Genomic DNA, 26,733 nt, shown 5'->3' with positions numbered 1-26,733 from the left:
CTCCTCGGGCATGTGCAGGTTCCTCCATTTCTGGGCCAAGCAGCTCTTGGCTTGTGAGGCAATTTAAAGGAGATCACTGAGCGCCCACCAGGACCACTCGCGGAAGCCACAGTGCTCTTGTGCTAGAACCTCTAAAGGTGTAGACAAGAGTTATCAAGAGGATTGAAAGGAGATGACTTATCATTGATATTGTGGTATAAAAAATGCACAGAGCTTTAACTATGCCTGAAGCCTGAATTAGAATGAGTGAGGTGTGACGGGGCGGGGCCCATAAGAGTAGAGAAGAAAGAAGACTAAATGAGAGCTTAATCAGGAGAAGAGTCCCCACTCCTTGCAAAGAGGGTGGAATGCGGTAAGGACATGGTCTGCCATTCAAATCAAATGCAAAGGGGTGGGAGGGCAAACACTGCTCACCGAGACAACTGAAGGGCCAAATCATGAGGGAATACATGCAGATGAGGATGTATGCAGTGGCTGTTCAGTAACATAAGATGGCCTGGGTAGTGGACCCCTGCAATGCAGGATCATAGTCTGTTCTGGGCCCAATGATATGCTGGGGTCTTGAGGCCTACAGGAGAATCGTCAAGGAGCATGACTTGGCACTGAAAAAGTTGCTGGGTGTTGAGGCCCTGCTCGTGGAGCTCTGCATCCACTGTACATAGACTGTGGCTTGTGGTGGGATCTATGCATTTAATGGCGAATGAAAGAACAATAGGGAGGCTACTGTGTTGGGTAAGTGAACGTCTGTGACTTGTTGCCACATCATCTCAAGAAGGAGAGCTGGCACAGGGAGATGTCTGCTGTGATGCTGGCCACGGGGAAAACACATTGAACTGTTAATTTACTCTCTAAATACCTTCACTTTCAATTAATAGAATTGTGTTACAATGCTTAGGTATTCTGACCCTTATTCACAGGCAGTCATCATTTTATCTTACTTTTATAGATTACAAAGCAGCATTTAACTTTGTGGTCAGGAATCTTCTTTAGCGTAAACCATTACTATTTTCACTGTGGGAAATTCAGCCAGGGCTGTTAAAGCATATCATGGCCCTTTATACAAATACTAGTTTTATGGTAGGATTGGGTCCTGATTGTTATTGTATATATGGCCGATCTAGACAGCACCTTGAGAAACTCTAATTATTTTCTGCCTACATTAGGAAATAATCCTGCATATGGGATATGCCGATGACAAAGTAGTGTGAAAGTGGTTGTGGAGCATGCTAAGGAAATCAAGGTAGATATCTATAAATAAAACAAAAGAAAAATAATGTGCTTTACCACCAAGAACAAGAAAAAAGTATTCATTTAGTTGGAAAGTCAAAATAAACCTATGGAGATTGTAAATTAATGTTTGGACTTAAGATCTATATTTCACCATGAACACAACCGAAGGGTAGCTTTTATTGGACAAATGAACATGATATTCTCAGCTACTGCGGCGGCTGTGATAGACTTTGATATACAGCATGAAGACCCGTCCTTGAGACTGACAATACTAGCATATGAACAGAACATTAACCTTCTGGCACCTTATGGGGAGGAGACCTGCCCAGGAACCCTGCCTTACTGGATAAGGATATTACGGCTCGTTATGGGACAAGCATTCTGCATCTGCTACAGTGTTGCTGTATGGCTCTCATACAACTGAAAGTGGTGTGGGGTGCATTCAAAGGTCCCAAACTGAAGTCCCTTTCACATGAAAAGCAAGATTTTTCAACACTGACACAAAAACGGCTTTGCAGTATTAATGTGAAAATGTACCACTGCTAACAGAAAAATGTCAGGGAAAAGACATGGTGCGTGTTGACAAAAAGTCATGTACATCATGTTTTTCATTCAAAATACCAGCAGACATTTGAAAGGAAGAGCCACTTTGTTTTCTTGATAGTGTCTCTAAGCCAGAGGCAAACCCTTTTGCTGGCTGTGGGACACTTCAAAAAGAAATCTTCCACTACCAGTCTGGGTTTTACATCCCCCCGCTAATTATACTGTTATCATTTAGACCTTTTTCCCAGCAACCAAAAGGTGGATTTTCTTCATAGGTAATTTTCAGGCGATTAGGGAGATATAGAATTCATGCACCTACGAGTTAGGGAACCATAATGGTCATCTAAGATGTTTTTCTGGCTGATCTGAAAATGTTCCAAATGTGAGAGTTTGTGAACGGGAGGAGGATAAAATTAAGAATGTGGATAACACATTGCATATTAATAATGGTTATGGCAGTTATTAGTAGAATTAGGAAGTGTTGCCACCTAACTAGTCTTTGCCAAAGATTTGACATGAGAACAAATGGGGCTTGTAAATTAGGCTACCATATGTCTGCTCCAGACTCTTAAATGAATCCGTAGAGAGGGGCTGGATTGGGTAGGAGAGAGAAGGGTAACTGTCTAGTCCTAGTTGCGAAAACACTGGCAGGGTACTTCGCCAAGATTGTAAAATGGGGACTGCAATAAGAGGGAGGGACAGAGCTGTGGAAATTTACCCTCAGGGGTGCTGCTGCAATTTACCATCTGACAGCTGCAAGGAAACACCAGAGGAGATTGCTGAGAGTACATCTGGGTGGAGCTCTCTATTTCTAAGAAGGCCTAAGAGCTGACTGGGTCCTATGGTGGAGAGCGGGAGGCCTTCCTTGAGAGTGGAGTGACCAGACCCCTTCCCTATCTTTCCAGAGTGTCGTAAAATCGCAGCTGGCTTTTCTGAACTTTAAGCAGAGGCTTCCTATTGTGGGATAAAATATAGCCCCTGAATGTCAGAAATAAAGAAGCCAGGCCAGTATTTAAGAGTGAAACTGGTTGGTGCTATCCATTGGAAAATGCAGGCCAGTCCAAAATACTTCTTTTTCCAACTTAAGGCCTAGGGACATGGAAAGAAATGGGCATAGTTAAATGATGCTAAAATGGATAAGTGCGCAAGTGGAGAAAGACACTTACTGTTAACAAATGAACTGCTATTTAAATAGAAGGGGCTACATGGAGTATTAAAGGGGACATCGGTTTCCCATGGTAAAAAATGGCCTATGCCTGGACAATACCAAAGGGATACTCATGTCATTTCAACTGTTATATTAAAGAAAGACATTACGCATGGACAGATTCAAAAATTGAAGCAGTGCACTTGGGATGAAAAGAAATAGTTGTACGTTTGGAAGCTCAAAAGGAGGAATAATGCATTTTCAATTCAGAAAGAAAGTCGAACGGCCGACTGCTTTTATCCAGTAATAAGAGACTTGATTTAAGCACGTTACAAAGACATTTGTAAGAGAGGCCTATTTCGTTTGGTGTAGATTTCAATACAGCTACCTGATGTAACTATGGCTTATCTGTCTGGATAGAGTGAATTTATTTCTGTTTATACAGTATGTAAAGAAAGACTGTATTTATGGAAAACAGGCCCTGATGCAGCATTAACAGTTACATATACACCGTGGGCAAATGTAATACGCTAGCCTTCCAGAATGGTAAACTGCAACTTGTTCTCTCTGAGCTGAAATCCCCCACTGAACTGAGAACTGGATAGTGTATCTGGATCCTGACCTTGCAGCCCTTTGGTTTGATGAATACCAGGGATACAGGGCTGGTTTCAAGTAATTGCTTAGTTATACAGAGAACGAGATCGAATTTGTGGTGAATTGCTGATAACATGACTAACGGAAGTGACCTCAAGGTTAAATATTCCCATAAAAAGTGAACAAAGACCCTTTGAAAATCTGAACCCAAGACCTTCGGCTGGGCCCACCAAGGAAACATGGCTAGCTGTCAAACTAAATGCTAAGATGCACAAAGAGAATTATGGGAGTTGCCGATACCTGGCAGAAGTGACCTTAGGCCAGTGGTCTTCAAACATTTTTGTCCTGGGCGCCCCCTGATTAAAATTTGGGCAGGCCGGGCTCCCCCTGATCAAAATTTGGGCATGCCGGGCCCCTCCAAAAGTGCCAGTTGGACAGTATGTAGAAATGGCTATGAACGTTTGCACGCCGTCACCGCACCCTACTCCCAGTACCGACCCTGGGCTCTCCCCACCCTGCTCCCACCATTATCCCAGTGCTCCCATCCATCCTGCCCCCACCACAGTCCCATAACACAAGCATACACGCATCCATACACATATTTAAATAAAATATAAATCACCATAAACGTACCTTCTGCAGGGGCCTGTGCGTGGTTGCTAAAATGCCCCACTCCAGGTTGCTCTGCCCGTATGTGCGAGGAGGTGCAGGAGCACCCCCTCGTACGTACGTACATACGTACGTACGTACGTACGTACGTACGTACATACATACATGCAGTGCCCCAGCCAGCATTTCCAATGAGCTATGCAAGGCTAGCGAAGCAAAATGCCCCCAGCCTTGCATGGCTCAGTGATCATGTGCGGCTGGGGAACTGAACTATCAAAAGGCAAACAGTGTTTCCCTTTGGAAGTTCAGCCAGCACAGAAGCACTGCCTCAGCTGGAAAAAGCAGCTGAGGGAGTGCTCAGTGTTTTACTGGGCTGACTCCTCGGCTCCTCCATAATGGTTGAGGGGACACTGGACGCCCCCTCACCCATTATGGATGAGCCACCAGGCTTGGGCTGGCCTATAGGGCAATAGGGTGATGACCGTACCAAAAATGCAAAATGCTAGTGTAGGCCAGTCAAAATGGGCCACTTTTTTGGCCAATGTGGGCCAGTTTGAGGGGTTACTTCACTATGCAGCTAGTAGTTTTGCCCATTGTTGCTGAATAAATATTCTTTAAATCACAATTTGTTTACATTTGAACAAAACACTCCCCCTTGGGTACTATTCAAACAGTCTGTGACTAAAGGACTGAATATCCATTTCCAACTGCTGGCCACTTTTTCATTGGTGCCTTAGGCCATTTTATGGTCCAGTCTGACCATGTTAGCTGCCCCTGCCCATTTCCTCCAATCTAAACCAAAAAAAAATAATGATTTATTTTTTATTTTTATTTTTTTACATTTCATGCTGGGCTCATGCGCACCCCCCCTGGGATGCGGCCGCGTCCCCCTGGGTGGCACGCCCCACAGTTTGAAGACCTCTGCCTTAGGCTCAGGCCTTCCCATAAACAGTGCTTTGAAGCCCAGGCGGGAAAAGGTTAAGATAAACATGGATACACTAGATGGCTGGTCACATGCTTTAAGGGGAAAGGAAACTGTGTGTGGTGGCTGATCTGAATGTGAAACTAGGGGCCATGTTATGCCCTGCCATTGATTAAACATTAAATACAGTTGTTCCTAAATTAAAGGAGCATCGTGTGTCCTATCAAGCCCAGCCTGGCTTTAAATTAAAGGGGGCAAAACCCTCAGTGGGACCCTATTCAAACGAAATTTGTGTGATGTATACAAACTCAGTTATGGGAAAAAGTATGATTCTGCCATTTTCATACTCCTGAGAAATGGGAAAGTTGGCAAAATGAAAGCTCACAAGAGTCAGATTTGAATTGGAAATGGTCCTATCTTCAGCTATTTCGGCGCAGTAGCAAGCCGCAAAAAATGGTAGCTCTACCCAGCGAAGGCGTGCAGAAATAAAATTATTATTGTCCGACCCGCCATAAAATATAGAACTCAAAATGATCAATGTTCATGTGGTTATCTGAAAGATTAAGGGAGTGTAACATTCTGAGGTGTTGCAGAACACAAAATGTAAACCTCACTGTCGGTTTGAAATGATGTATCTTTTCTCCTCCCTCAGCCTACATCATACACTCCTCTCAATTCCTGGTCCTATCAGCTGGCAGGGGGAGTGAAAGGGAGCAGGCTAGCCATTACTGACTGTGGGAATTATGACCATGTTGGAGTGTCATCACTCCTATAAGATGTATGTTTGCATCAGAACAAGGCTTTTTCTGACTTATACCAGGAGATAGCCTGCTGATGGACTCTTGCGAGGAACAACTAACAGAGAGGCAAGGAGAACTACTAAGGCCATCAGGCCTGGAAACCTTGCCTGGGAACCTGAGAGCCCTATCTGGAGGGACCTTGCTGTGGGAGAGGCCTGGTGTGACCTGCCTACCAACAGAGGGTCCTAAAAATCTGTCTGGCTTCCTCAACAAAGAGCAGAGAGCCCCCATGTAAGTAGACCCATCCCAAAAAGCCATCCATTGTGTGGGAGCTACCTGCCCATAACCTTTTCCATTAGTGGGTAAAAAGGGGGAGGTGAAACTGGGTAGCCCCTTTGCACACATTTCTTGAATATCACTTAAATTATTTCCCCATAGAAAACCACCCCTTCTGTTGAAATTGCATTGTGTTGGGAATAGCCTGCCTTAATCCTTTCCATTTAATTGTGGGGCAAGTGGGAACACTGTGTAGATCCTTAGTATATTTGATAAAGTAAATCAACGAATTCCCACATAGAAAATCACAGGATGAGTGTTGTTAGAATTCAAAACTAACAAAGTTCATGGCTAGTGTGTTAGAGCCGGTATAGTCCATAAAGACTTGGATAACTGTTTTCTGAATCCCTTGACTTCTGGTCCCAAAGCGGGGTGTGAGGGATTGACCATCCGCACTGGAAGAGTGTGCTCGCCTGGCCTTTTTTTGTTTGATTAAAAGAATAAATGATGGGAGATCAACCTCAGAAAATATGTGGGGCCATTCCCACACATAGTTTCCACCCTCACAGCACAGCAGAAATATAGTCATGTACTCTGGGTGGACACAGTTTACCAGCGCTGCCCTGCCCTGTCATGTTTAGCTGACACCTGACAGCCGCGGGTACATCAAAAGCCTTTGGCCGTGGGCAGTCTGATTAGAATTTCAAGGCCCCATGGATTTGCATCTCCATTGTCTTGCTGGTGGTGGCGAATACTGAAGAATGTTAATTGACAGGCCTCAAGGATGGCCTGGGTGCAGGAAGTGACAATGGAGACCAAACGCCAACACCTCTTTGTAATGCAATGTGTCAACTTGGTACTAACACTCCTCCTTGGTATGAAAGGGCAGTGAATGTCCTGTCTGGAACCACTTCTTTCAGAACAGGGAAGTATGTCAATTTTAGGAGACAAAGTCTGCCTGCAAACCACTACTTCAAACGATGCCCATGTTGTGTTCAAGTGCTACATAAGGCTCATTTAATTAGGAAGACACTATGATGTACAGCAGACAGGAAGATGGATGGGACTTAGAAGTATATGTTGTCATCCTTCCACTGTCTGTTGCCAAGTGCTCTGATTTTGACCGGAAGTATCACTGTAGATTGTTGATGGAGGCCCATTATTGGCTCACTTAAGCTAGACTTGGCATATACTAATCCCAGGGCCCCATTTGGCCTTATAAGAGGGCTGTGCCCCTCACTGATCAGATCATCTGAACACTTTGCTAGATGTAAGAAGAAGAACTCATTTGGACCTGAGCTGAAGGTACAGTCTACCTTACATCTTCCACCAGTGAAGGAAGGCCAGGAGTTCAAAGAGGAAAGCAAGTTCCCTTCCCAAAACATCTCCCAGGGAACATAGGGAGATACCAGGCTCAAAAGACCCGTCCAGCAGCTCCAGAACCAGTACCCAGCCAGCACACAGCGTGCCCTGCTAGGTTCTGACAGCAAGCTTCCTAGGTAGGAAGTGCCGGAGAGTCTCTGGACAAAGGAAAAGGCTGTTGCCTGCTAACACCCACCTGAGATATGGGCCGTCTGCCTTGAAAGGACACAATCCCTGTGAAGAAGCTAAGAGGAGTGCCACAAAAGCATCATCCAGTGTCCAATTTCTTTTAAGGACAATTTCGAGACAGTCGAGTCTTTGAACCGCATCCAGCTGCATCTCTGATTGTTGTCATGCCGCAGTGACCAAAGCTGTCTGAGATTCCTCGCCCAGCATTCCAGATCCACCAACCAGCACAGAGGCAATGATTCTTGGCCCGAGCTGCCGCGACGGACAGCCTGCAAATGTCCGTCCAGCCATGCTTGGCAAACTGCCTGCCACCTGGTACCTGCAGCTGTCTCCAGCCACTAACTCTGTCTCACAGGCTGCAAAGCACCCTGGAGCCACCTCGACGCATTTGAGGACCAAGAACTTCTTCAGCACCAGGTACATTGTGGTTCGGCCCCCCCTGGCCCTTCTCTGAAGGACCCTAGAGACAGTTATGACCCTTTGTCCCTTTGGTGGGGGATCCAAATAATCTTGAACTGTAAGACTGATTACTTTACCAACTACCCTCCTGTCAATATCCAGAGTGCATCCCTTTCCTTTGTGAAAATGTCTGTCCTCTGTGTTCCTTTACAGTGTGGGTTATAATTGTAGTTGCTAGAACTGTCTGTTGTAGTAATTATAAAGTAGATATTTGTATACAACCTTGACTGGACAGTCCATTTTATCATTGGGTAATAATTGTATTTTCGCTGTGTTACAAATAACCAACGATCCACGACCTTGTGGAGATAAGCCTGCCATTCCGTCCACGTTACCAAAATTGGACAAGGAGGTCTCATAATTCACTTGTATTCCAATCTGTTCGGGTCCCTTCTGGTGTACCTCACGTGTGGGGTTGATTGATTGGTAAGAAACTGATATTCATCCCAGGACCACTGGTGCCCCGGGAGCTGATTCGACACAGGGGGTGTTAATAATCCCCAAATAAGTAATCCTAAACGCTACCATTCAAGTGCATGTAGAGGGTGCAAAACGAAATTTTCCATTTATCCCCAGTCATTTTAAATCAGAATATCAGAGCATTGCATCTCATCTGTATGGGTGTTGCAAAACGAAATTTCCCCTGTGTTCCCATTTTTCTCTGACCCAAATTACAAAGCATTGCTTTCATTTCAAGTGTTGCAAAACAATTTCCCTTTGAGTACTTTTTGAAAACGGTGCCTTTTCAAATGAAAGCCTAAAAACAAATTGATGCCCTTTATTCCCAAGCCAGAATTACGAAGCATTGCTTTTATTTTCTTGTGTGCTGCAAACACGATTTTTCCCATTGTATTCCTTTCCATAATATAGCATTTCTAGTAACAAGTCCAACACGATTTTCCCATTGAGCTTCTTTCCCAAATCTTGCTTTTCAAATCAAAGCCAAAACGAGTTTCCCATTCTGTTCCCACTCCCCGTACCTTGCCTTCCAATCAGAGGGGTCATATTTAATTGATGCCTAGAGGGTGGGGGTTGCTGGGAGAAAGTTGTGCAACTAAATAAAAGTGTCACTGTGTGTTATATTTGTATGGATTCAATTGCTAGGAATCTGATGTAAACTGTGACTGCATATCTCAATATTCTACCTGTGTTGTGGTAGTCAGAGAGTACCATTGTGATTTGTGATATTGTGTAGTGCCGCGGCGTTGGTGGTTGATGTTTCTGATAATCCTCCTATTTTGGTAAAAACCTTAATAAATATATATTCTTACTATACACCGCCCTGGTTCCTAGTACATTTGTGACACAGGGTAATTTTTGGGGCGGATGTGAGACGGGTTGTAGACCTCACCAAAATTGAATCTGTAAAGTGCTTTATTTTGCGCCACCTTGCTTTGGGGGGTTGAGGTGGCACAACTCCCTGAGTTGAGTGTGACCACCTAATAAACTTTGACACTATGTAAGTAGAACTGAGCCCTAGGAAACCAAAAGGCGAGGGAGTTTGCTTTGCCTTAAGTCCTTTCACTTTATAGAGGGCGGGGTGTGGGGAGGGGGAAACTGTGTAGATCCTTAGCCTATTTAACTAAAAAGATTCATTTAAATAATTCCCCATTTGGCGCAACACTACAGGGTGATTTTTGTTAAAATTTGAAATTAACAAGGCTCACTTCCCAGTGTGCGCTGAAAACTATGATTCTAAGTGATCCAACCACGGCTGATTTTGCCACGGCCGGAATAAAGTTTGCACCTTTCTCATGTGAACACACTTACATACTACGGGGGCTGCAGGGGTTTCCCCCGCAACCCCCACCTACTATACTGTAAAGTATAGTGAGCAGGGTGTTGCAGGGGACACCCCTGCAGCCCCCGTTTTTTTATTTCTTTGCAGGTGTGCTGCGGGATTCCCCCGCAACACCCTGCTCACTATGCTACACAGTATAGTGAGCAGGGTGTTGCGGGTGACAGTTTTCTTAAAGACATATTCTGCAGGCTGTGGTTTGGAATGTGAGCAATGCTTTCATGAGAGCAAAGGAGCAGAAAGAGATGTGTCTTTTACTGACAATGGTAAAATGCATGATAATGGATTTCAATAGAATTTCCAATCCGTTCAGAGGCATCGTGTCCTCTCTGAATAGGATTTCAAGGTTCACTTGCTGCCTATAACATCCCACACATGTAGGGAAACCTTAATAAGGTGTAATCGTATGTAGGAAACTGAAAACCAGGTTGTTTTGCTGACTCAGTACCTTCTGATCTGATCTGATATAGACCTCACCCCCCCTTTTTGTTGACTGTTTGTTTTGCCATGTGTAGCGCCCCTATGCCTCCGAGCATTTTGTTTCGCACTATAGAAATACATTAAGTAGCACTTAATGCCAGATTCCTCATGCTTTTAACCCCCCTCATTAATTGGTACTCAATGTATTGCCCTCAGTTGGATGAGAGTCAGACCTACTGTCGGAATGGCCCTATGTGAGAGGCAAGCACTTATCTTGTGACGTACACACCTGGTAAACTTGTGTTATATAAATTAGAACCCTGGCTGAAAGCAGTTGTTTTCATGCCTGCTTGATGAAGTTAAGTGCCAAGGACGAGTATGCTCGTCCTTTTTGCATAGACTTGCATAATAGCCTGGCACTTAATTAAGTTAAAAAATGGCTCAGTCTTTTCGAAACAAGAATAAGGGTATACATACATAGGCTTTCATAACTGCCTGACTCCACTCCAGATTAAGCGGTCGTTCGACATCACCTTTAGTAAACAAATGTTCCAAAGTTTCTACCGTCTCAAATGCAGCATAATCTTTTGTTGTTCCAAATTTTCAACCTTGCACCAATCACATCGTTTGTTTGAAACAAATTGAATTTCAATCTCAACATCGTGTTTTGACATTATTTTGAGTAGTGCTTTGTCAAAAAAACATTGCACCACATTAAAAGATTTTATATCATACATAAAATGGTTACAAATCTTGTATGCAGAAAGCAAATCTCTATTTAACATCCCATCAAGATAAAACAACTTAATCTTGATACAGAGTGGTCGGGCAGATAGTTCTTCCTCTGATGAGGCTACCTCCCTCAATGTCGTCAAGCGCCATTCTCTCCACAGTCTTAATACCGGGCAAGAGTGTGCTTTCATGACCTCTTTGAATAATGTATACAGAGAGCCAAGCATTGGAACCAAAAAACCTCTATACAACTATCCAGGATATGCAGGACTGTAAAGACAAAAGACCAAGAACATGTTGGATTGCAGGCAAAGGGACCCCTTGGGGAAGGGACAGAACTTTCTTCCAAATCTTACCTTCAATTTTTGCCCAATCACCCTTGGGGTACTCTTCTGTTGATAATATCATAAGACTGGAGACAAAGAAAATCTGCCAAAAATAGTACCCAATTGGCAAAGTTGAGTCACTGCAGTCAGGATTGCTGAATTGGGGACCGAAGATGAAGCTTGTCTCCCATTATTAGCAGATCTGCCCCCAACTATTTAAATGTCCACCTTGTCCAATTTCTCGCCCTATAGAAACCCCTGTGAAGAATTATTCAGCAACTTCCGTTTAATACATCTTCTTGGATGTATTTCTAAACATTTAGATTTTTCAAAATTAAGGATCGAATCTAGCTTGTTATAGCATTCATAAACCGCACACAGAGATCATTGCAAACCAATTGGTGTATAGCTTAATAAAACAAAGTTGTCAGCGAAAAGTAAATAATGAATAAAAACCATGCCCAATTTCAGTGGGTTCACTCTTGTATTCATTAAAACAGTTTTAAGATCCAGTATGTACGTACTAAAAAGAAAGGGGGCTAAAACACAGCCCTGATGCAGAACTCTGGAGGGACAATCCAGTTCATAAATGTGCCCTTCTGGTCCAATCTAGCTCTCAATCTCATATTCGTGTTCAGAGGTATCAACATGTTTAATAAAGCTCTGGGCCCCCAGCTTTTCCCAGAATGTTGATCTTTTTACATAATCGACCGCTTTTGTAATGCCCAGAAACGCTACATAGAGTTCCCTTTTTGCCATCCTTGCTTGTTTAGCCAATAATTGAATTATCAAGCAATTTAACTCGGTGCTGACCCCCTTTTTAAAACATGATTGAAAAGCATCCATAACATTTGACGAAATAGCCCAAGATTGTAGTTTCTCTAAAATAAATGTCACAATTATTTTGGCTGAGGTGACCAACGGTGATATGGGCCTGTATTTATTTGGATATGCTCTGTGCCCTTTCTTATGGATTAATATCACTGTTGCCTCCTTACAGGACAAGGATATATACAGTGCAAGTGCATCACATTTGTAAACCGTTGATATAAGACTTTGGCCCACAGTTCCGGTGAGGAATTTAGAGTGGCCTTCAACAAACCATCCTGGCCAGGAGCGTTTGAACGCTTACATTTCATAATAGCACGCTAAACCAGATGCGTTTCAATGTCCAAACAATGCCACCCCTCCGTAAAATCCACTACTTCAGCATGTGCCTGGTCCACACCATTAGGTGCTGAATATAGTGCAGAGAAACGGTCTTCTCACACGGCCCGAGAGATCACATGAAGTTGTAAGGACACTTGAGAGTATGTTGTTTTAATCAACGTCCAGAACATAGTTCCGTTTTGGAGCTGCATGATGTCTAACATCACCTCTGCGTCCTTTTTCATTTTTCAGCATTCTATGTGCCTTTGAACAGTTTCTGTATTGCTGTATAGGTTTTTTAATCATAGCAAACTTACTTGACCATATTTTTAAGGGCTCTAAACAAACGTGATCACATTCTCTAACGTTCACTGTGAGAGGCACTGAATTTATTGCCAAGCCACATACATCCAAAGCTAATTTCAGAGCAAAAGGGCTGTATTCACTCCCCGCAATTTGATGCTGAACTTGCAAAACCTCACATAGTGGAAATAGATCTTGAGAGACAAACATATAGCCCAAGGTTGAACATATCAAACTATTTGTACACGTGTACCCAGACGTGATATCGCATCATTACCATTAGTGATAACCATATTCCACCTGTAGAGGTCATCTCTAATGTGGCGCTTCTCTTTGCCTTTGAGAGTTTAGAGCAATTCTTTCTGCCCACAAGATTGCAAAATCTTATATCCAAACATTTGCTGTTAAAATCGCCCAACACAATTACAGAGGCTCCTTCCTCAGGGATAGACGCTGTAAAAAGGTCACATAAATCAGTCATAAAGTCGCTAAAGTGTTAGTCATTGGATTAAAATCAATATTCAACACCTCACACTATCTATAAAGAGATCTGCTCATCCCACCATTTTAATTTCACAGCTAGATTATTTCCCGGTATTACCCAAATTGTTTGTTTACAATTGTTCGAATGAACAATTGACCGAATTTAAAGGGTCACAATTGACCTTTTCACAATTGACCGTATATATATACATAAATATATATATATATATATATATCTGTTTGGTAATATATATTTATTTATATATATAGGGGTTTTGGGGGGTTTGGCGTTAGGTGGGGGTTGTGGGGGGTTTCCCCCCACATATATGTTACAATTGACCTTCACAATTCGGTCAATTGTGAAAAGGTCAATTGTAATTCGAACAGTTGTAAAACGAACAATTCGTATACAACCATGCAGAGTTTCTCCATAGTTATATGAGTTTGTAAGTTTAAGGCGCAGAGAAGACCATCAAAGGGGCTTCCGTTAAGTCGTCTGGAGGCTGGAGTAACACATACAGTAAAGCCATCCAAGGCCAGTTCATTAAGAATCCATGTCTCTTATAGACAAATAAAATCATAGTTAGCCCGCAAACCCATTTTATCAGAGAAATGCGACAAACCACGCATATTCTGCAAGAATATCCTCAAGTTACCTTTGAAAATGTTACTTCACTTAATTAGTTGACCACTTTTCGTATGCAAAGCATTAACTATCTGAGACCAGCCATAAAATACCGATCTCAGGTTAGAAGTAGTCAAATTTGAATGAATAATAATAATAATAATAATAATAATAATAATAATAATAATAATAACAGAAAGGAATTTCTCATTTTTATTGCGGTTTCATATTAATTAGTAGTGGTTCTCATGAAATACACTGGAAATTGAAGGGAACTGTGCCCAAGGGACCATCTTGTGCTACAATGTTTCAGTTCCCACTAATCTCGCACCCCATTTGATTAAAGAGCTGGGCTTCTGCTAGGACAATGTGCTTCATTATGGGTCTCGCGATAACCGTGCCGGGAAGTCGGGCGCCGGTAAAATGTTGATCCCCAGTCCCATAGGACTGTATGGGAATGGAGACCACGGAAGCACAGGCACCGTTAATAACAGAGCCGGTGCTTCCGTGAAACTCTGCGGGCGGGTGCCCGTCCGCCCCACAGGCCGGGCAGGAGGGCACCCGCCAGGCAGAGTTGTAGCATTCCGGTCCGGAAACAACTGTGCCGGTAAAATTACCGGCACCGTTGTTTACGGACCGGCATGCTTGTAATGAGGTCCAATATCTGTAATCATTTTGGATGAAAAGCCCACCTTAACCCTATCCACTCTTGAGTTGTCAAAAAATTCAACACAGACAATGTCAGAGGACAATATTGTTACAAGTTCGATTAATTACATAAGCAAAGCTAAAATGTATTGTCTAGTAAGCGGATAGGGCGCATTTAGCTTAAAATATTGTTCCAAAACAAGATGGTATAAATCGTCCACATGTGATGAGGTATTTTTAATAACGCCAGGACCCATCAGGGCCCCCACAACATCATCTGTAATCCTAGGTGAGGTGAAGGGTACTTTTGAGTGCTGTAAAGGGTGTCGGTGAATTCCTGGGGTATCAATGAGACAGGGATCTAAATGTTTGGTAATTTGGGATCTTTTTCCTTCTAGTGTGAGAAACATGGGATAAAGACTTTCCTTGGGAGGGACCACATTTAATGATGGAATGAAGTTGGGTGCTGTAGGTACCATGCAAGACTCTCTAGTCCCCACCAACCTTGACTCCCTGAAAGCTATGCCCATGTATGCGGGTTTTGAGTGAATTATTGTCTCATGACAATCCTTAATAGCCAACCCGCTATTATCATGGTTTTCATCTAGCCCACCCGAAGTGTAGTAAGCAAACTAAAATCCATGGAATTGTTTAGCTCCAATGTTGGTTTCAGGCCAGATGTAGCCGCACAATTGTCATAAGAGGGTATCACATTTGTCTGCTTGCTTTTAGCTTTTTGCTTTTCGCTTTGGTCGGCTTAGGTGCCATAACTTGGGAATTGCAAACTTGATTCACTGCACCTATGTTAGACTTTATATTAAGAGTACTAACATCTTGCTTGTTCAGTGGAGTTACTTTTGTGACTCTCGTTTTTAATGTTGTTAAGTTAGACTCAATATTTAAGCCATTTCAATAACTTCCTAGAACCTTTCATGCATTGTTTTTGAATATTTATATGGTTTTTATTTTTATTTTTTCCAAAGTAAATGGAATTCGGTCTCATATAATGTAAGTCCCCCTCTTACATCATTGCCGCTTCTATAACAGCTCGGGGCCGCAGGGTCAGAAGAGTCTTTTGCACTAGTAGGCTCTGTGCATAACACATGGCTATCGGTAAACTGTCATGGTGCCGCACAACTATCTACAATCTTCTTGCATGAATCATCCTGCCTGAAAGCATCCCAAAGTGTCTGAACATGTCATGATTAAAAAGATTCAATCTATACACTGCCTCTACTTGCATAATATCGGTATCCCTATTTTTAGGTTCATTTGCGTTCTCAATGTCACTGGGCCTAGTAAAATCGCTGTTTTGCTCTCCCCTGTTACCCTCTCTTGCCTTGTCGCGCTCTGAAATACTTGTGTACGAGCACGATAGAAATCAAATATCAATATCAATATCTAACGTCTGCAGTTTGGAACCAAGTGCAGTTATGAACCCCTCCAAGAAGCTCATCTTAACAGATAATTCCTTTAATGTAGATTGCACCTCACACATTTCATATTGCAATGGATCATTACCCCTGTCCATTAGTTCAATATTTGGGACAGCACTGGAAATGAAAAAGCATCCACAGCGTGTTCGCCTATGTGAGAATTAGCAAGGTCAGGATGGCGTTCATTCACCAGGTCAGGCTCCTTACCAATAGCCTGAGGAGAATTGACCAATACACTACCCACAGTTACCAGCGAGCTATATACGTCTCTGTCCCCCGCCTGCATCACCTGAAAAGAGGTATTAAACAGTAACAGTGAAGATTCTAATGAGTGTCGTGATTGAATTCTATGAAGTTGTACATCGTATTTCCCTTCCCACGCACTCTTTTTGGCAGTTCTTGGGAAATAATCGGGGCCAAAATAGAAACATCAGAAATTAAGTCTTTAACAGGACAATCAATTAAGTCCTCTGGATCAATGTGATCTAGGGAGACCAATGTCTGCAATGCATGGACGCCCTGAGCTTAGAATATAATTTTGATTCTCCAACGGTAAACGTGACTCGACATCCAAAATGGTTGTGGAGTCTACACTTAGAGGATCAGTTGAGAAGGATCCTACCACTGCCTGAGCCATGGCCCGCCCCACACAGCTCTCCTGTGGGGAAATGCAACTAACTGAAGTGCCGCTTACAGAGGCACTTGGGGCAGCGGTACGTTTGGACTGAACTTTATCCTTATCATCAAAGAATGGCAATTCAAGGAGGACGGTGTGGGATACTTTTTTTACTTTTTGCTCCTTAGGTCATAAACCATTAAGGCTCCATAAGGCTCCACTTGTTGGTTCGACGGAATGTTTAGTCTGTGCTCAGAGGTAACGCTGACTGGCTCTTGGGGCAGGCTTTGTCAAACTCCCCCAGCCCCCTCTGATGCAACAGTCTATGATACCGTTATTAACTACTGACTAATGAAGTAACTTTTGCCAGAAAAGAGAGACCTTTCATTGATATTTAGTTATAAATGGATACGGAGATACCTTAAACAATGTATGGGTCACTGCAACTTGTTCCATTTGTATTCTAATAGATCAGCCTCCTCGTCCTTGTCTGTTACACCACGGGACAGCGAGACACCACTCGCATGCACTAATCCGATATGCACGTGCATGCCCAATTAAGGTCTTCCCCGGGTCTAGCACACACAACCACCAGCAAGCAACAGTCAATAGAATGAATGAGTGTCGTGATATCAGCCAATAGGATGGCAGATATTCGTCCCTTTCGTTCTGTTATGACGCGAAGTAGAGTAGAAGGCCACAACTTAGTGGAGCTTCAATTTGGCAATATGAAAAAGAAAAGTGTGGCCAGCCGAGACAACACTTGCATAAACTCGTCCCATGGGCTGTTTATTGTTATATTTTTCAAAACATGTTCAAGTAATTTATCAATGGTCCAAATAGCTCAAAGGGATTATCAAGTTTGGTATATATATCTAGGGAAAGTTCTTTGTAAAAATTGTTTGACTTTTAATATTTTGGATACTTAAAAATTATGCTTTCGTGCTGAAATGAGCCTCTAAATAGGTCTGTAATAATTCATCCTCATGGTTTACCCCCAATATTGTTGCTTGAAAAACTCAGATGTATTTAGACTGTGGGACACAACAGGACTTTTCATTTTGGTGGAGCCGAAACCTTCCAGCAGAATAACTTGTGGTTGCATGTCTTTGAAATAACACACCTGTTCCTTGTGTGTGGTTTTGTGTATGGTGTGTGTGTGTGTGTGTGTGTGTGTGTGATAGAGAGAGATATTGGATTCACAAACTCACACTTTGTCCCTCTCTTTCACTCTTGCAGCACCCCTCTATTGCTCCGTTACTCCTTACTCGCTTCTTTTTTGAAAATGTTCTATCTTTGTCTCTAATAGACATTGTATGGCAATGTCTTTTTGATCATTGTCACTCTCTATCTCTAATAACCTCTTGGAGTTCACTGTGCATCCCTTCCACTATCTCATGCTCTCTCTTCACTCTCTGCCCCTTTTCTATCTCATCCACTGCCATTTCTTTTTTCTGTCACAGACCTTGCTACTCTCTCATACATTGTCATCTTACTTGGGTATATTAAGCACTTGTTATTTCAACCCCTGTTTATAAAGATGGTAAGAGATGTCTTCTGTGTCAAACGTTTGACCAATTCTCAATTGACTTTCATTTTGCTCATAATTCTCGGGGGGGGGGAGATGAAGAAAAGCCCTCTTCCATAAGGGGTCAAGGGCTGCGCTACGACAGCCTTCAAAATATGACTACTCTTGTACTTCCCACTGGGTAACCAGGCCCTGGGGTGTTGAGCGTTTCTACAGCTACATGCCAATGCCAGGAACCGGGATTCACAGAGTGGTGTTTGATTGACACCTCCCCTGCTTCCTGGTTTCTGCCTGATGGTAAGCATGAGTCCCAAGTCGAGTTGGCGAGCCTCGTCAGTAAGCAATTGTTAAATCATACCTATGTTATTGTATGGCCTAGAGGTACTGAAAATTCCAAATACGTACCCCAGTGATGGAATGGAGGGATTCATATGGAAGCGGTGTCCCTGGCTTGAGTTGAGCTTCAGTTACAATCACTGGATTCGATTGTCACTTATCAGAAGTTAATGTTGAGGAACTAGGTAGTGTCTGCCTGGCAGGAACTTCAAGACCGCTGAACAATTTGCATTCGGAACGTTTAGCAGTCTTGGAAAACACAGGAACCACTTGTGCTGAATTGCTAACCAATGCCAATTCAGTTCAAATTAAAGTAAAATGATGCGATTGGTGCAACCGATATGATGCAATACAAAAATATAAGGCATTAGACCATTATATATATATATGCAAACAAGCAATTCATAAGGTTGCCGGGTTACCTACTGATATTCCCGGATTGTACTGTCAGATCAACATACCTTAGATTTACGTTTAATATACTATGTACCCTGGATGTAATGGGACCCTGACGAAGGTTACCTCACGGGGACAGACAGTGTTGACTCTGTAATGGGAAACAGGGAGTCTTGGAAACATTGTATTGTAGAATGGCAAGAAACCAGTCGCCTTAGAGATCGATGGCTTGAGAAAGGTGTATTTGGCATGTCAGTCGAACATGCAGAATTGTTATGGCTCTTACTGTTGACTGGAAACTACAAACGGATGAGTATTTCACTTTGCACTTTATTAAGGAGATTATACCAATCGCTTGGTGAAGATTTTATTGATGGGTTTTAGATCATTGTGAATAGATTGCATTTTGTTTACGGGCAGCTTGCAATGAAAACACCAGTTTACATTGGAAGAGTGACACATGTAATTGGTAAAACGTGATGTGGATATATTATTATATTGTATTAAGGATACACTATATGGCTAGAATGACTGATTGTATACGCTGCTGGCCAATAGTTCATTTATATATGTTTACTAGAAAATAGTATGTGATGGATAGATTGGTGAAATTACGTATATTACGTATATACGTAATAAATAAGAAAAGAAAAAAATCATATTTTCTTGCGTGGCCTAGCATGTTTTGTTAGGCCACAAAATCCACAAAATCCAACATGATGTCCTTACATTGGGGGGTGTATTGGTGCAGCCATTATGGACATGTTGTCTAACAGTGCATAGCATTTATACTGGCATTATGGCCACAGCTATGATGAGCGCTCTCACTTTTGGCGTGGCTACATGGGTTCAACCAATATGGACATGTTTACTTATAGTGACATGGCATGTTTAGTGGCATTACGGGTAAAAGAAACATGATATTTGTTTTTACATGCACGGTGGGGTGGGGGGGAGGTCTTCATTTGTGTAGCCAGTATGGACATGTTTTCTTAAAGTGGCATGGCAATTTTAGTGATGTTACAGACAAAGGCGACATTTCATTGTAGAATAGCAAGAAACCAGTCGCCTTAGATGGCTTGAGAAATTATTATTTGACATATCAGTCGAACGTGCAGAATTGTTATGGGTCTTACTGTTTTCTGGAAACAACAAACAGATGAGTATTGCACTTTGCACTTTATTAAGGGGATTATACAAATCGCTTGGTGAAGATTTTATTGATGGGTTTTAGATCATTGTGAATAGATTGCATTTTGTGTATGGTCAGCTTGCTTGCAATGAAAACACCAGTTTACATTGGAAGTGACACATGTAATTGGTAAAACGTGATGTGGATATATTATTGTATTGTATTATGGATACACTATATGGCTAGAATGACTGATTGTATACGCTGTTGGCCAATAGTTAATTGATATATGTTTACTAGAAAATGGTATGTGATGGATAGATTGATGAAATGTAAATGTGTATAAAGGTGTATTGGAAACCGTATACACTTAATAAATAAAAAATGAAAACAATTCAGATTTTCTTGCGTGGCCTAGCATTTTTTGTTGGTCTGATACGAAAATCCAACATGATGTCCTTACATTGGGGGGTGTATTGGTGCAGCCATTATGGACATGTTGTCTAACAGTGGTATAGCATTTATACTGGCATTATGGCCACAGCTATGATGAGTGCTCTCACTTTTGGCGTGGCTACATGGGTTCAACCAATATGGACATGTTTACTTATAGTGACATGGCATGTTTAGTGGCATTACGGGTAAAAGAAACATGATATTTGTTTTTACATGCAGGTTGGGGGGGGGGTCTTCATTTGTGTAGCCAGTATGGTAATGTTTTCTTATAGTGGCATGGCAATTTTAGTGATGTTACAGACAAAGGCAACATGAGTGTTCTTGTGTGGGGATACTAGTATTTATTGGCACAGACAGCATGGGCATGTTTTCTTATATTATGAGTGCTGTCATTTTAGTCAAACCAAGCATTCTCTTATTTGGGGGTACTGGCTTGTATTGACAGACTCAGAATGCACATGCTTGGGCAATGTCAGCATGACAATAGTATACTGGCATATATTGTGGGCAAAAAGTCAAGAAATTGTGAAAACTCATTGAAAAAGATCCTGTGCGCTGTTGTTTGCCCTGCATGTATAGTTTATTTTTCATGTTTTACACTATGGACTTGTTTTTATACATTTTACCTAATTGTTCACAATTGTTCTGCTGTAAAATATATCAAGGTGACTAATTATAATTTTTTTAATCTCCAAGGGGGTGAGCCCCTGTCTCCCCTTTGGTCGGCTGAGGGTCCCTCGCAATGCTTGGTTGCTCACATACATTCATGGGAAATGTGTATGGCCCTCCAATTGAAACCTTGACAAGCTGCCATTGTATTTCTCCCCAAATGTATGAATGTTCTGCTGGAAAGAGTAAATGTGTATTCTTTTCTCAGCTTTGTTACATGTATATGCATCATTATTATAGTGATGGCCACTTATATTTTTCTTTCTCTCATCTTTTATTTATTGTTAAGTATTTGTATCAGCTATGAACAAATACTAGCTGTACTCGGCGTGGCATGCATCGATCTATGATTTCTTTCTCTTTCACTGTGTGCCTCTGTCACTTTCTCTCTCTGTGAGCAAGAGGCGTGCTGTCAGGTATCCTCTCTCTCTGTCAGTGCAGTCTGATGCGCTCTCACTGTCTGTCAGTGCAGAGTGCAGTCTCTCTTTCTCTGTGTCAGTGGGCTCTCTCTCTCTCACGTCCTGTGTCAGTGCAGGCTGGTACATGCTTGCTGTCTCTGTCGGTATGGTCTGGTTTTTCAGTGCCACTCTCTTCCCTCCCTGGCTCTGTTTCCATCTCCCTTTGTGTCACTCAAGGTCTGTCTCTGCTGTGTCAATCTCTCTCTATCAGTGTGTGTGTGTGTGTGTGTGTGTGTGTGCCTGTGTGTGTGTGTGCACGTGTGTGCGTGCGCTCGTGTGTGTGTGTGTGTGTGTGCGTGTGTGTGTACGTGTGTGCCTCTATGTGCGCGCGCGCTCGTGTGTGTGTGTGTGTGTGTGTGTGTGTATTAAACATTGCCTTGGACTAAGATCATTGGTTTTAATCTTTGCACAACCTGTTCCAAGAAGAAAGTACATTTTTAGAGACAAAATTGTGTGTATTCTTGGCAAAAGAAACTCATAAAAAAGGAAATTATTTAATTGAGCTAACTTTGTAAAGTGTCTCTTTAAAATTTTACAATATTCATTTCTAATTATCCCTTCAAGTACATTTTGTAGACATAATAGGAAAGTTTCGCTTGTCTTACTTAGCAAAGAACATTGTCACAACCCAGAATTCCCATCTAAATGATTTCCTATTAAACTCTTTTCAAATACACATATGAGAAAGGGAACGATGACAAACAGCATCTATGAGGTTTCCTTGCCGCTTTGCATAAAATCAAATAGTGTTTTGACAACATTAGGAATCACGACAGTTCTTTACTTTTAACTATGATAGAAAGATTGTGTGTTTCAATCACTATCTACATAATTGTTCCAATCACTATCTACATAATGCGCACTGGGTTTGGTGCTCATTGAATTATTCACAACATTGTGTAACCATGAACCATATTCAATCATTGGATGAGCTTATGAATTTGGATGTGACATTAATATGACTGTGACATATGTCACTCTGTTGGGATCCAAGCACATTCCTTCAACTTTTTCCAAGATAACACTTGTTAGGAAGTTGGCCTTGTTCGATTATTTGGGCATCCACCGTAAGTCAGGTGTAGGTCTTGGGTAACCTCCCGGGTTGTGATCCATTCGCTCACTCAGGCATTCATCCTTAGGTCTAAGAAATGAACAGCTGGAGAAACTCCAGTTGAGCGCTCACTGTGCTAGGGTGCTTATAGTGTTTGTATAGTAGCTGTCACATTCACATCAGTAGTAACTGTTAGTGATGTTAATAGTGTTTGTTATTCTCATGACTTCACTGGGGTGACTGAGCATTTGCATATCCAACCATATGAATATATATGCCTGGCGGCTCTGTGTCACAAAATAGCAATATTGGGTTCGATATTGCATGCAGGGTTTTCAGATAGGATTCTGACATGGCAGGATGTTACTCCTTATTTTTTTAATTTGGCAGTGAAATGATTTTATAGGGAATAAAGACTTTAAGATTGTAACTCTGAAAAGGGTGTCTTTTTTTAATCAGTAATCCTTTGCAGCTAGTAATTCATGCAAAATAAAACGGTTTATAGTTTATATTTCGAATTCTATTATTTCGAATGCAAAAATGTCGAAAACATTAAGTCGAATTTCTTTTTCAAATGTTTCATTTTTTTTTGATTTTGTAATGGGGGGGTTCCCCCAAAACCCTGTTTCTTTTTTTACACTTTATTTTACTTACCAAAACCCCCCAAAAACGTATTAAATAAATAAATTTACTTTCGAAATTTTTGCATTCGAAAAAATGCGTTCGACATACTGACTGGACACCAAATAAAACTTTGTGAACGTAAAGTTTCTCATCCGATCAGGCAGCAGTAACAAGAGCGCTGCTTTGATGGTACCTCGGATCCGAACACCCCCCCTGAAGCTTTGGCTGGAAGAAGGGGACAGGCTTCTATGCATGCTCTTATTTTTCCAAGTATTTGACTCCCTATTTTGGTTTTGTTGGGAGAGTTTTCCTATTTTGGGGAGCAAAGGTGGCCGGCACGCCAGTTATCTGTAGCGCTGGACAGACATGGGATGGAAGGATGGAGATCTGTACGAGGGCCGGGTCTACTTGTAGACAATGCTGCCAGTTTCACATTTCTGTTCATTGGAGATTAATGGTAGAAAGAGATTGGCTTTTTATGCTTAAATTCCCTCTGTCTGGATCAATAATAGGCGTGAATACACGGGCACTTCCTGCTGGCTTCACATCAGTGCTCATAGTCTAGAATTATATGTAATGTATGTAGTGCTTCATATAACAAATTTACGCACAATATCACCCAACCAACGTCTGTACTCCTTTCTCAACCTCAGAAGAATGAAAGGCTGAGTAAGCCTTGCTGGGTTTCGAACCTGCAGATCACACACAGATCGCAGCAGCGATCACTCAACCCGCTGAGCTATTTTACCAGCCGCTGAGCTATTTTACCAGCTATGATTCTGGATCCCGAGTCTGTCTTCAAAAGCAAACAGGGAAACAACAATGCTATTTCCAGGCAAGATTTTTTTCAACAAGATACTTTGGGCCTCATTACTATGTTGCAGGTATCCCGCCAGGACACCGGCAACCTGTACCACTGTCACTGGCACTCAGTCTGGCGGAATTACAGCTGGATTATGAGTGCCGGTAAGGGCGGTAAATCCCCATTACTCCATGGGGGGGGGTGCCAGTATTACTGGTACCGGTCATACCGTTGCTTGTAATAAGGGCAATTTGTTACTGGTAGGGTAGCGGAATTACTGCCAGCTTTTAGCTGGAGGTAATTCCGACCATTGCACCGGCAAACGTTTACTTTGCTAGTGCTGTAACGTGCCTGTAAATGGAACTGCTGGCACATTATTACCGCACCAGCAAAGTTGTGATGAGGCGGCTTGTCTCTGGGAGGAACATGTTTTTGCTGAAAGATTCTATTTAACAAAACAAAGAGAAAGCTAAAACATGGGACCATGTTTTCACTTTTAGATGATCCCTTTCGCATGCTCATGTTAAACCCATGTTAAAGTAACGTTTTACCTTCGCCACAAAAGCGCTATTTCTATGACCCTTCCAATAGCCTTCTGGGCCTCTCCCCTGGTCTATAAGGCTCCATCACTGTATGTAAGTCTGCTGCACCCCATGAGAAGACTTACTGATCTCCAGCTGCATTGGTGCTTGTTTCTTTGCTGTTTGCCCGCAGTCTGGTTATGTTTTAGTGTTTGTCTGGCTTACTGTTGTCTGGCCTCCTTTTTACAGTCATTTTTAAACTACTGTTGGCTATAGGTGGCCATAGTTTGTCTGTACATATACTCCACTCGCTGCAGTCCCTGCTGCAGGAGGGAGCTCTGCTCATCTGGTTGTTTCAGTCCCTGCTACATGAGGGAGCTCTTCTCATCTGGTTGTTTCAGTCTGTGCTACAGGAGGGAGTTCTGCTCAGTTCAGTCCCTGCTGCAGGAGGGAGCTGTGCTCATGTCGCTCTTTCATTCCCTTGGTCAGTGTGCACAGTGCTCATCAGGTTGTTTCATTCCCTTGGTCAGTAGGGTGCTGCGCTCATAGGGTTCTTTCATTCCCTTAAGTAGGTTGTTGCACTCATCGAGTTCTTTCATTCCCTTAGTCAGTAGTGTGCTGCGCTCATCGAGTTGTTTTATTCCCTTGATCAGTAGAGTGCTACACTCATCGGGTTCTTTCATTCTCTTGGCCAGTAGGGTGCTGCGCTCATCAGGTTCTTTCATTCCTTTTATTAGTAGGGTGCTGCACTCATCAGGTTCTTTCATTCCCTTAGTCAGTAGTGTGCTGCGCTCATCGAGTTGTTTTATTCCCTTGATCAGTAGAGTGCTACACTCATCGGGTTCTTTCATTCTCTTGGCCAGTAGGGTGCTGCGCTCATCAGGTTCTTTCATTCCTTTTATTAGTAGGGTGCTGCACTCATCAGGTTCTTTCATTCCCTTAGTCAGTGGTGTACCACGCTCATTTGGTTCTTTCATTCCCTTGGTCAGTAGGGTGCTGCGCTCATCTGATTCTTTCATTCCCTTAGTCAGTGGTGTACCACGCTCATTTGGTTCTTTCATTCCCTTGGTCAGTGGGGCGCAGCGCTCATCGGGTTCTTTCATTCCCTTGGTCAGTATCGTGCTGCGCTCATCAGGTTGTTTTATTCCCTTAGTCAGTAGCGTGCTGCGCTCATTGGGTTGTTTTATTCCCTTGGTCAGTAGGGTGCTGCGCTCATCGGGTTCTTTGATTCCCTTCATTAGTAGGGTGCTGCGCTCACCTGATTGTTTCATTCACTTCATCAGTAGGGTGCTGCGCTCATCGGGTTCTTTCATTCCCTTGGTCAGTAAGGTGCTGCGCTCATTGGGTTCTTTCATTCCCTTGGTCAATTGTGGCCTGCGCACATTAGGTTCTTTCATTCCTGTGGTCAGTAGGGTGCTGCGCTCATCAGGTTCTTTCATTACCTTGGTCAGTAGGGTGCTGTGCTCAGCAGGTTCTTTCATTCCAATGGTCAGTAGTGCGCTGCGCTCATTGGGTTCTTTCATTCCCTTGGTCAGTAGCTTGCTGCGCTCATCGGGTTCTTTCATTCCCTTGGTCAGTAGGGTGCTGCGCTCATAGGGTTCTTTCATTCCCTTTGTCAGTAGGGTGCTGCGCTCATCATGTTGTTTTATTCCCTTGGTCAGTAGAGTGCTGCTCTTATCTGGTTGGTTCATTCACTTCATCAGTAGAGTGCTACGCTCATCGGGTTCATTCATTCCATTGGTCAGTAGTACGCTGCACTCATCGGGTTTTATCATTCCAGTGGTCAGTAGTGCGCTGCACTCATCGGGTTCTTTCATTCCAGTGGTCAGTGGTGTGCTGCGCTCACTGGGTTCTTTCATTCCAGTGGCCACTAGGGTGCTGCGCTCATTGGGTTTTTTCATTCCCTTGGTCGGTAGGCTGTTGCAATCATCGGGTTCTTTCAACCCCTTGGTCAGTAGGGTTCTGCACTTATCGTATTGTTTTATTCCCTTAGTAGTATAGTGCTATGCTCATCGGGTTCTTTCATTCCAGTGGTCAGTAGTGCTACCCTAATCGGGTTTTTTCCTTCCCTTGGTCAGTAGGGTGCTGTGCTCATCTGATTCTTTCATTCCCTTGGTCCGTAGGCTGCTGCGCTCATCGGGTTCTTTCATTCT

At 42.7% G+C, this 26,733-nt stretch overlaps 2 protein-coding genes across 5 annotated transcripts in view; one reads left to right on the top strand and one right to left on the bottom strand.

The window, feature by feature from the left end:
• ZBTB20 (zinc finger and BTB domain containing 20) overlaps window positions 1–26,733 on the top strand; it is a 3,989,371-nt gene that overhangs the window by 3,695,098 nt on the left and 267,540 nt on the right. The window lies entirely within an intron of this gene.
• LOC138525913 (FMRFamide-like neuropeptides 7) lies at window positions 25,852–26,271 on the bottom strand. Its single transcript, XM_069636200.1, has one exon. It carries the CDS (start codon window positions 26,269–26,271, stop codon window positions 25,852–25,854), a length of 420 nt encoding a protein of 139 aa, XP_069492301.1.

The sequence above is a fragment of the Ambystoma mexicanum genome, chromosome 7p (genome assembly GCF_040938575.1).
Source record: "Ambystoma mexicanum isolate Mex_15411 chromosome 7p, UKY_AmexF1_1, whole genome shotgun sequence".
In the NCBI taxonomy this organism is placed as follows: Eukaryota; Metazoa; Chordata; class Amphibia; order Caudata; family Ambystomatidae; genus Ambystoma; species Ambystoma mexicanum.
Note: the sequence above shows the minus strand (reverse complement) of the source record. Positions and strands in the feature narration are given on the sequence as shown.

Coding starts and splice junctions, on each gene's coding strand:
- LOC138525913 (XM_069636200.1), bottom strand. CDS start 26,271: ATGAACCAACCAGATAAGAGCAGCACTCTACTGACCAAGGGAATAAAA.